Genomic DNA, 12,294 nt, shown 5'->3' with positions numbered 1-12,294 from the left:
GATCATGTGTTCTTTTGTGTTTTATTCTATTAATATTGTATAGATTAACTTTTGCATGTTGAACCAAACTTCCATTTGGTTCAACACTTGGTGGTAGTATATAATCTTTTCTATATGCTGCTGGATTTATTTGTTAGTATCTTATTGAGGATTTTTTTTTTGGGAGGGTGGCATGGATACTGGAGATTGAACTCATGGGCACTTGACCACTGAGGTACAACCTCAGCCCTATTTTGTGTTTTATTTAGAGACAGGGTCTCACTGAGTTGCTTATTGCCTCGTTTTTGCTGAGGCTGGTTTTGAACTTGTGATCCTTCTGCTTCAGTCTCCTGAACCGCTGGGATTACAGGAGTGTGCCACCACTCCCAGCTTTATTGAGGATTTTTGCATCTATATTCAGAAGAGACATCAGTCTGTCATTTTCTTGCGGTGTCTGTTCAGTTTTTGTGTTGCGGTGCTACTGGTCTCATAAGATGAGTTAGGAAGTATTCTCTCATTTTCTGTTTTTTTAAAGAGTTGGTGAGGGATTGTTGTCAATTCTTCTTTAAGCATTTGGTGGGATTTAGCAGTGAAGACATTGGGTCTGGGCTTCTCTTTGTGGGAAGTTTTTTTGATTATTAACTCAATTTCTCTGCTTGTTATGGCCTTAGTGTTTCTATTTCTTGTTGAATTAGATCTGATAATTTGTCTTCTAAGGAATTTGTTCATTTCATCTACACTAATTATCTGTTAGCATATTGTTGTTCATAATATTCTGTTATATTAGCTTTTTATTTCTGTAATATGCATATAAAATCCCCTTTTTCATTTTTAATTCTAATAATTTGATTCATCATCTTCCTCTCTCCCTCCCCCTTCTCTTCCTTCTCATTTTTCTGCTCTTCCTTCTCTTTTGGTCAGACTAGCTAGAGGTTTGTCATTTTGTTGATCTTGTCAAAGAATTAGCTTTTGGGTTCAATTTTTTTTCTCTATTGCTTTTTCTATTCTGTTTCATTTATTTTTGCTTTGGGGATTTTTTTCTTCCTACTCTCTTTGGACTTGGTTTAGTTTTCTTTTCTATTTTTTAAAGGTGGAAATGATTTGAAAGCAAAACTACGAGGATGGTAAAAGGATCAGTTGTTGCCAGAAGTTTGAGGAGGGAGGGATGAATAAGTGGAGGAAAGAATTTTTTGGCAGTGAAACTATTCTATATGATACTATAAACTATCCTCTATGATACTACATGTTACTATGCATTTGTCAAACCCACAGAATATACAACTCCAACAGTGAAACCTAATGTAAACTATGGATTTTGAGTGATAATGATGTGTCATTGTATATTCATCATGATAAATATGCCACTCTGATGGGAGAGCTTGATAGTCCAGGAGGCTGTGTGAATAAGGGTAGAATGTATATAGGAACTCTCTGTACCTTCTGCTCAATTTTGCTGTGAACCTAAAACTGCTCTAAAACATAAAGTATATTAAGAAAAATCAAAAGTGAAAAACCAAACAAAAACAAAAACAAAAAATCTTCTCACAGCCTAAGGACCAATGACCCTGTCCCAGGCCTGAACCATGCTATAGCCAATATTTCTGCTATTTCTCCAAATACATGCTGCCCCAGGTTAGTCTTAATATCTGTGTTACTAGACTATTTAAATTATTGTTTCTTCTTTGATTTTTAATTTCTAAGTAGAGAAGTGAGTTTCTCTTAATTTTATTATCTTATTGATTTTAATTTCTAAATAGTGAGGTAGAGTTCTCTTAATTTTATTATCTTGTGATCAAAGGGTGCTGTCTTCATGTTATTGATTCATTTGTGTTTGTTAAGATTTATTTTGTGATCTAGTTTGTGCTTGAAAAGAATGTGTATGTAGAAATCTACCTGTAAACTCTGCACACTTCCATTAGATTAAACTTATTAATTATGTAGTTAAATCTTTTTCATCCTGATTAAATTTTCATCTATTCACCTATCAATTATTGAGAGTGTTGTATGATAATTTTATATTATGGTTAAGTATTTATCAAGTTTCTCCAAGAATTTGTTAACTTTTGCTTCATATATTTTAGGTATACGTTATTAACTATCTGCAAGTTCATAATTATATTTTTCAGGCTAAATGTTCCTTTTGTTAATGTCTATTTTACTTTATTTCTAATAAAGTGTTTTGCCTTAAAGTTTAATTTGACAGGTTTTAATATAATTAGGTCAGCTCCTTTTCTGTCTAAAGGTAATTTGCAGCTGTAAGTTTCCTTCTAAGTGATGATTTACTTTACCCCATGAGTTTTGACATGTTGTGCTTTTGTTCTCATTTATTTCAAAGATTTTCCTTGTGATTTTTTCTTAATTCACTGGTCATTTAGGAGTATATTCTTTAATATTTACATATTTGTGAGTTTCCCAATTTTCTTCTGCCATTGATTTCTCATTTTATTCCTTGTGTTTGGAAAACATCCTTTGAATATTTCAATCCTCTTAAATTTATTATTTTATGACTTCCAATGCCCTTTATTCAAAACATTTTCTATTTCTTTTTCCAATTTTGAAGTTTTCTCCAGAGATCTTAATTTTCTTAGTTCCTAGATATATCATTTATTGAAAAGTTCTTATTTTACTATATATCTCCTTATTACTAATGTTGAGAAATGCTACTGATTATTTGGGTTGATCATGTAGCTGGAAAATGTGTTGAAATATTACTCTAAAAGCTTAACTCTGATTTTTTCAGTTTTCTTGGATTATCATCCCTTCTTCAAAAGAAGAATGATAGTTTTCATACTTTTTACTATGTCTGGACTCTTATTCTATGTTAAAACTAATGCCGGATATTGTGATGCACACCTATAATCCCAGCAACTGGGAGACTGAGGCAGGAAGCCAGCCCCAGCAATTTAGAAACTGGTGAGATCCTGTCTCAAAATAAAAAATAAAAAAGTCTGATGATGTGGCTCAGTGGTAAATCACCCTTAGATGCAATCCCCAGAAACAAACACACACACACTCAACAACAACAACCTAACAAAAGCCCCCAAACTAATGGCAATGGTGATTTTTCTCTCACATTTTAACTAAAAATCCCCTCTAGGGAGCCCCCAAACTAAATATTAGAAATAAAATATGTCTATAATTCTCTTTTATTCAAAGTAAATGACACCTAATGCCACTGTTCCTCTCTTTAAAAGTTTAAGATAGTTTCAGGAAGAGGGAATTTCGGAGTCTCATTGTCCTTCTAGGCAACTAGGAGGCCTCTCCCCAGGAAGAGCTTTAGGGACTCATTTGAGTAGTGCTGAGCTACACTTGGGAAAAACAAACAAACAACAACAACAACAACAACAACAAAAACAAACTCTAGTTTTTACAATGTTTTCACTGAAATCAAGAAAGAAGACAGTCATATGTAAAAAACAAGATGTCTTTTCTAAATGGTCTGCTATTTGTTAGCACTTTGGTCAGAGAAATGCAAAGTCTACCCCACTGGAGGGGTTCTGGAATCCTGGGCTATCTCATAGACTGCAGGCTACGAAGGCTTGGCTTGTCCTACTGGACCAGGTTTGCCTGGGAGATAGAACAACAGCTGGGCCAGCAAATGTCCTGAGAGAGCAACCCTGTCCTTCTAATTGGAACCTTGTGGGTGAAAGATACTGATCCAGGCTGTGGATGGAAGAGCTGGATGTCTCCCCTTGTCAGGAAAACTACAGTTCTAGGATTTGGGCTGTCACAGGCATCAGAATACAAGGCAGGAACTGGGTCCACAAGCCACTCCAACTAAGGGTCTTACATTTGAGACTGTCTTGTTGGACTCCATGAAGATAGTATCTTGACCAACTGGAAGGGCCTGCAGGCTGAGGTGGAAGGGGGTTCTAGAATCCTGGAGCCACAGGAGAGAAAGAGTAAGGATTGACTGGGGGAGGTGGACACATTCTTCTCAGCTGCAAGGATCTGGTTTGGTGGCTTTAGTGGTTACTATTATTGTTGCTACTGCTGCTTCCTCGATTTGAACCTCCTGTTTCTGAACTAAAACTGGAGTGTGGGGAGGGGGACATAGTGGTGTCTTAATGAAGGTGTGTGAGGCTTCTCCTGGGGGAAAACAGCTGCATTATAACCCTCATGTCCTCTCCAACTCACCATGACACCAGGTTCTGAGACAGCAGAGGTGGGCATGAGGGAGGACCGTGAGGGTCAGGATAGGGACCCCAGAAAAGGAGGAGGGAAAGAAAGAGGGTGTAGAGGTTATGCTGGGGGTTCAGAGGAAGGGAGCTCAGAGATGAAGGGAGAAGTGAGGAATTTGAACAGGGACTTTTAAGGCTTATTTTAGAAAGTCTCCATTATCAGGAAGACTCGGCAGACATGTTATGGGCCTTGGTGGACTCAGAGGTTGGAGGGAGTCACTTGTCCATTGGTAGTGCTGTGAATAAACAGACTACAGGTGTTGTGGAGAAGACTCGACCCAAGGAGTCAGTCTGGATGATAGCCTTCTTCTATTTGAGTTCTGTAGTGCAAGGGTTAGGAGTAAAACTGTGGCCTGGGTGTGGGGCATGTGCCTGTAGTCCCAGCTACTTGGGAGACAGAGGCAGGAGGATCCCTTGGGCCTATGAGCTCAAGACCATCCTGGGCAAAATAGTGAAACCACCCAGTGAGAGAGAGAGAGAGAGAGAGAGAGAGAAGAAACAAAAAGAAAAGACTCTTCTGGAGTTCCAATTAATTACAGTACTTGCTATCTCTCTGACCCTCATTTGCCTCTGAACCTCAATTTCCCTACCTTTGAAAGTGCGTGATAGTGAGACCAATATGTGATTGCAGTACCAGTTCAGTAGCTACTTGATAAAGGAATGTTATTGTGTTAGGAGGGAATTTCCAGGCTGAATATTCCAACGTGGTTTGGATGACGTACCCAGCACACCTCAAAGGGTCCAGCCTTTCCTGGTTTCTCCTGTAGGTTGAGTTTCAAAGCTGGCTCCCTCTGGAGGTTATTATTTAGGATCATGGTCTGGCTCAATAGAGCCTCCAACTCTTCATGTTGTCCGAGGGTGAATGATGACTCTTTCCTATAGCTACAGGGCAGAGATTACAGAAGGGGCAGTTACACTTCTATTACCTGTTCCCCCGCCTCAGGAGAAAAAAAAAAAAAAAAACAGAAACACAGCTGTGAGTCTCCCAGGCTTGCCTTCCCACCAGGCTTGGGATCCAGAAAACAGGGACCCCAGGTCTGAACTCTGAAGGGCTGAGCCGCTTGCAATAATGCTCTGCCCTCTTTTTGTGAGATTTATTGTGTCCCTGGTAGGAAATGAGTTACTAGTGGAATCTTTTCTATACTCAGTTACCTTGACTTTCAGTTTCCCCAGTTCTGTCTGACTCTCCTTCTCTGGCCTCAGACTTTCAACCCTTCCTAACCCCAGCGCCTTTGCCAGTGCTTCCCTCTTCTGATCTTCCATTTCACACTCTTTTTCTTCAAGAAACTAAGAAAAGGGTTCTGGGGTTGTGGCTCAGTGATAGAGCACTTACCTAACCTCTGTGAGGCACAGGTTTGGATTCTCAGCACAGCATATAAGTAAACAAATATAAAGGTCCATTGACAACTATAAAATAGCTTAAAAATAAACAAATAAATAAAAGGAAACTAGGAAGAGACACCATTTCCCCGCACCTGGGTATAACGCACTCTTCAAAATGAGTTTCCTCTTTTCACTTATTTATTCAGGAACCTAGTCCATCTCCTCTTCAAGTGGGCTTTATCTTTTATAGGATTTCCTTTATTTTATTTTATTTGGTACTGGGGATTGAACCCATGGCCACTTTACCATTGAGCTATACCACTAACCCCTTAACAATTTTTCTTTTTTAAATTTTGAGACAGAGTCTCACTAAGTTGCTGAGGGTCTTGCTAAATTGGTAAGCTGGCCTAGAACTTGTGATCTTCCTGCCTCAGCCTCCTGGGATTACTGGTGCACACCCCTATGCCTGACTTTTCCCAAGATTTCTAAGACCCTTCTTTTGAGAAAGGTGTCTAAGATATGAAACAAAAAGTGTCCTTAGAAATGAAACAAAAGTAAATATATGGAGATTGAAAAATTATAGAATATTTTGTATAAATGGCAGTGAAGAAAAGTTTTTCTAAGAATGCATTTATTAAAATTAGCTAAAGAAGGGTTATAAACCCTGTCTATGGTAATAACCACACAAACACAGGTAAGTTGTAGAATTTAAGACAAAGCTGTGTTAACTTTCCTATAACATACCCCATTTCAATAAAAAAGGAGGGGCTTTATTTGGGCCCCACTTCCTGTACTTAAAGCCTATAATATCAACATTAAAACCAGCAAAACACTATAAAAAATATAGGCTGATTCCACTTATAAACTTGGATGGAAATAAATAAAATATACTTTAAGCACATTGTAAATATGCATATGCTTAAATTTATGGTATCTAATTTTTGAAGTCCATATATATGTATTTGAAAGCAAATCTATAAAATATGAATTCAGAAAATTTTTTTCTGTTCCCATTTTATAAAATTATTCTACTCAAGCTGTGTTTACCTTACATACCTATATCTTCATTATCACTCTGATCCTGTATTTTTTTTTAGTTAAATACAGCTTTACCAGGCACATAATCTTTACTTTCAAGTAAGCTGTTTGTGATACAGTATTTTTGGAATGTGTTTATGGAATGTTATCAAGGGGAATTTTATTCTAAGTCATGAGAGACTTACTTGTATAATATTAAGATAACTGCTCCCCACTCCCCATATATCCTGTAGGGGTGTATTTGTGATTTCCATGACCTAATTACTTACTGTTTATTGCTTTAAAACTTACTGTCGGTTTATTTTAAACCAAGAAATCAATTTATTCATTTATTTAGATAAGCAATATATGCAAATAGTACAAAATTGAAATAATCTGTGTTCTCCAGCTTTGCAGTTACTTCCTACAGCTGTTCAGTTTAGAAACTGCTTCTCCAAATAACTGTTAAACACATCAAACATCAAATGTGGTTAATTCCACTCAGATACTGAATTTCTATTTTAGTCAATTTTAATTAATTTATATTTAAGAAGTAATTCTCCCAATCCAGTTATTGGGAAACATTTTAGTATGCTTGCACAACTTGAGTATGTGAATTTACTTTATCAACTGTGAATTTTATGAAACCCAAAGACACATCACGTATTTCTGATAAAAATTCAGCATGTAGATTGAGATATGCTGTAAAGTGGAAAGTAGTCATTCGATTTCAAGTCTTCATATAAATGGAAGAATGTAAACTATCTCACTGGACTATATTCAGTCTGTTTAAGCAAAAAGTAAAGATGAAACTTTAAACTTATTATCTAATTGTTTCTATCTAAACATGTCATAAAATGAACAAATAAGCTTATAGGTGATAAAGAGAAGGGAAAAATGTTCTTTTATACATGTTTACAGCTTTTTATTTACTTTCAAATCATTATTAGCCTGCTTCTGTGTTTAAATAGCATCCTTTCAAGTAGGACTGTAACTTTTCTACACCTAAGATTTACAAATATTTCTTGATGTAATAACCAGTCTTTTCTGACAATTTTTTTTTTCTTTTCAAATGGGTCTTGGAGCTTTTCCTTGGTTCTGACTTCCCTGCCATCTGCACACAAAGATGCAGAGGGAAAGAGTGAGACATCCTCAGGGCTGGAGAAGAGAAGAACCCCTCAAACACCAACAGCCACACCCTGGAAAATTCAGAAGACCATTCTGAGCAAAGCTTCTGCATCAGGCAGCACTTTTGCAGGCTCCAATTTGTGAGTGAGCTCCAAGAACCCAGATCTAAAAAGGGTGAGATATTTAGGCCCATGATCTCATGAAACTAAACCAAAGCTCCCTTTCCAAACAGAGCCCGGCAATAGGGGACCTAAGTGTGGGTATTCTGGGGAAGGGATTGCTGAACACAAAATAACCCAAACAGCCCCTCTCACCACCACCCGGCAAAAAAGGAAGGCTTGGGGGAGGAAGCTTCCAATAGAAGGATTGTCTTGGAGAAGGCAGATTTCCAATAACTTAAAAAAAAAAAAACCCACAACAAAAAGGGAAACTGTACAACAGAAAATCTTGCTGGCCTAACCTTCACTTAAGAAAGTACAGGAAAATTGATTTCACACAAAAAATGCACATCAGAAAGGATCCATTATTAAAAGGGAAAATAAAAAGCTGAATAAAGTCCCTATGGGACCATGAAACCATGCCAAATATATATATCCATAAAATGCATAAAAACTCTAGCCCAAATTTCAAAATAAGGTAGATAGGAGAAATCAAGACAGTGCTATGAAAAACAAAACAAGAATTAAAAAAAAAAAAAAGAAGAAGAAGTGGAGTGTTTGGAGAAAAAGGCTTAAAAAAGTGGCAAAACTCACTGAAATTCTTATTGAAGAAATAGAAATAAAGGAAAGTCATTTCAGAATGATAAATGGTTACAATTTTAAAAATAATTTTAAATGACTAAACTAAATGGAATATCAAAATAATAACAGACAAAAATAGGCAAAAGGAAGGAAAGATTTTTAAAACATAAGAAATGAAGGAAAGAGATAAGGAATTCAGGAGAATAAACAATAAAAATAAGAAGCGACATACGTGTAGTAGGAAAATAAGAAAAAAGCCAAAGCAATGACATTGAATAAGGGCTACAAACTAATTTAAGAAACTTCCCTCCAGTAAAAATATCTGGGACTGAATATGGAACGGCATAATCTTAATTTAGATCCCCCTGAAGCAGACCCTGATTCAGAGACTCACATGAAAGTATTTGGGAAGCGCAAGGAACACTGGGAAGGGAAGCTTGGGGGGCAGACTCTGGGGAACTAGAGCCTAACCCTGCAGCAAGCTCTGGGAGAAGTGAGAAAGCTGCAGTGAGTAGGGGAGGGGTGGGGCACAAAACCAACAAACACAAACACAAAACAAAAAACCAATGAAATGTCAATTTAGAATCTTATATGTAGCCAAAATATGTTTCAAAAAAGAAATCAAAATAAAAGTTGCTTTTGGACATTCCAAAGCTGAAAACATCCATCACAACCAGACTTGTTAAAGGACAGGATGTGTTAAAGGACATTCTCCCCAGAGAAGGTAAATATCTCTAAAGACTTGGATTTGGAATATATAACAAATGCTTACAACTCAAAAGAAGATAGACACCACAATTTAAAAATGGGCAAAAGAGGGCTGGGGTTATAGCTTGTAGCACTTGTGGAGTGCTTGCCTCACAGGTACAAGACTCTGGGTTCAATCCCCAGCACCACAAAAAGCAAACAAAATAAACAATTGGACAAAAGATTTTAATAAGGGATGGGTTGTAGCTCAGGGGTAGAGCGCTTGCCTAGCACATGTAAGGCACCACGAAAAAATAAATAAATAAAGTAAAGGCATTGTGTCCATCTACAACTAAAATTATTAAAAAAAAAAAAAAACCTGGATAAACGTTTCCTCAGAGTAGGATATTAATGGGCTTATGGAGGGATGTGGAGAATTTAGAACCCTCATACATTGTTGGTGAGAACATAAATGGTGTAGCTACTTTGGAAAACAATTTGGCAGTTTCTTAAAAAGTTTAACATACACTTACCATATGACTCAGCAATTCCACTCTTTGGAATCTAACCAGGAGAAATGAGAGCATGTATTCACAAAAAGATAGGTACACAACTATTCATAGCCACAATGCTCATGACAGCCAAAAGCTGATGACAATGCACATGTCCTTGTTCAATGACTATACAAAAATGTGGTATATCCACACAGTGAAATGCTTTTCAGTAAGAAAAAGAAATGGATAACTGATGCATTTTACATCGTGGATGAACTTCAAAAATACTTCTATGTTAAATGAAGAATATATTTGATGAATTCATGGGAATTCATTTTGTTATTGTTTCTGTTTTTCTTTATATTTGTTTGAAATGTTCCTAAAATAAAATGTAATCCTTAGAAATTCTTTTTTTCAAAGGAAAGGGATGGAACTGTTGTGTGGAGGCACTGGATCCACCAAAGCTAGAAGTGGAGAGAGGCTTTCATGGGTGTCTGTTTCCAGGGCTGGCAAAGCTCATAAGAGAGCAAATGGAACATCTAAAATTTAATGCATCATAAATAGTGATAATAGTTGAAACTGATTGGTGGGTATGGGAATTTTGGTATAACTAGTTTTAAATTATCTATTCCTAATTTTTTATAATGAACTTTTAAAATAAGTCAAAAAATAAAAAAAGAAAATGAGTACATCATCATCTTGGAAGGCAAAGACCATGAAGTTGTTGGGAAACACAGCTGGAGGAAGAAGTCACACCTGGACCCTGAAATCCAAAGAAGTAACTACACTGCAGCAACAGAAGATTGAGAAATTGAGCTACCAAGAATGGAGAGTACATGGGCCCTTCCTTCCCACTGAACTGATTCTATTCCAGGAAAATCTGTCTCAATCAACATGACAAACACACCAGGTATTTGGTTCCTTCTAGTTGGTCTATTTTCACTAAACCTTTTGAGGGGAATGCCAGAGGGGCTCCCAGGGGAAGAGGGACAGATTAGAAAGGGCAAGGAGAAGGGTATTTGCTGGATTTAGCTTGGTCCTGTGGTGGCAGTGCATGCTGGATCACTTGTGTTTGTTAAAGAAGCCAGAGGGGGTTTTGTTCATAAGAGGGACTTTGGAAATAAAAATTATATGCTCAAAAATATTTTCAGTTAGCTATGGCTCAAATGAAAATGAAAGAAACTATAAGTCAATGTGGTATTAAATAAGGAAAAATGAAAAGCTTGGAGTCAGGATAGACTTTGACTTACAAGTTAATAATTCTAAATGAGGAGCCAAATTATTTTTCAGGGCAACATGATAGGAAGATTAAGTATATTGATGTGCTTATCAATATATTGTACATATTATCATTAGTCATAGATGGACAACCTCCAATTATACACAGGAAACTCCATGTGGGAAATTTTTTCCAGCAATTCAATGTTTACATGCGATGTCTTCTTGTAAACTAAACCTGTTTTCAATTTAGTAAGTTCAGGGTCAATAACATGCAAGTTGCTTTCTGGAAGTTTTAGGTTGGGCGTGATGGCATATGCCTGTGATTCCAGTGACTTGGGAGGATGAGGAAGGAGGATCCCAAGTTTAAGGTCAGCTTTGGTAACAAGCTTAGTAAGACCCTGTCTCAAAATAAAATTTTTTTTAAAAAAGAGCTGGGGAGGCAGTTCAGTGGCAAATGTACTTGGGTTGGGCTGGGGATATAGTTCAGTTGGTATAGTGTTTGCCTCGCATGCACAAGGCCCTAGGTTCAATCCCCAGCATCACCACCACCACAACAAAAAGAAAGTATACAAGTGTTAACCAGTAATCTGAGTCATATGTGCTCAATAGTTGAAATTTACCTTTAAACTACTTTCTAACAGGGAGTGTAAATGTACCACATGATACATTTTAATGTAGGATATTGATATACACAAAATGCCAGAATAACATGTGGCATATTGTATGTACAACATAAATGCTTTCTTACTAATTTTATTATTTTAGATTATTTGTTACTGAAATGAAGTCTTTTTGTTTAAATTATTGGCTTTGTTTAACATAGGATGTGTGGTAATTTCTGACAATTAACTCACTGCTTATGATCGTATTTATAATAGTTAACTTCCTCTGCATATCAACTATAAGTTGGAAAATAGTGCCAATTGAAATATGTAAATGGCTTTCTATAAAACAAAATTTGAAAATTACATTATTAAAGAATTAAAGTAAAAAGAAAAAATACATTACTAATTCTATTTTCTTAGATAATGTGATACAGGAAATATATTTTTCTTTAAAATTTGCAAAATTATAGTATATGTACATATAGTATAAAAATAGTAGACTACAAAAATTATACCAAACCTATTTTAGTAATTACCTCAGAGATAGGAGATGGAGTCAAAGTTATAAGACAGATCAAATACTTCAGTTTCATCTTCATTATCGTATTTTTAATAAATTAGAATAAATCATATATTTTATGATTTACATAGGACATAAAGTTGGAAGGAGCTGCTGGAAAAAGTTTTATATATGTTATATGCTAACTTTTAAAAAATATTTTTCTCATAGTTGTAGATGGACACAATACCTTTATTATATTTGTTTTTCTTTATATATGGTGCCGGGGACCAAACCCAGTGCCCCATGCATGCTGAGCCACAACCCCGGCTCCATACACTGACATTTTTTGATGGTATAGTTAACGGGTATTTGTTACAGTTATTTATTGTTCTTTTCTGTATTTCAATAAGTAAAAGT

General features: G+C 36.2%; 1 protein-coding gene across 1 annotated transcript; it reads right to left on the bottom strand.

The window, feature by feature from the left end:
* Positions 1–3,440: 3,440 nt before the first annotated feature.
* On the bottom strand, positions 3,441–6,232 carry Argfx (arginine-fifty homeobox). Its single transcript, XM_046457839.1, is given in 6 exon segments — positions 3,441–3,705; positions 3,707–3,809; positions 3,812–3,891; positions 3,893–4,005; positions 4,883–5,042; positions 6,228–6,232. Coding segments are annotated over 6 exon segments (726 nt in total).
* Between the last annotated feature and the right edge of the window lie 6,062 nt (positions 6,233–12,294).

Source organism: Marmota monax, unplaced genomic scaffold, assembly GCF_021218885.2.
Source record: "Marmota monax isolate L192 unplaced genomic scaffold, Marmota_monax_Labrador192_F-V1.1 WCK01_AAM20220418_F8-fsc00052, whole genome shotgun sequence".
NCBI lineage: Eukaryota > Metazoa > Chordata > Mammalia > Rodentia > Sciuridae > Marmota > Marmota monax.
This window is presented reverse-complemented; position numbering and strand designations above follow the sequence as displayed.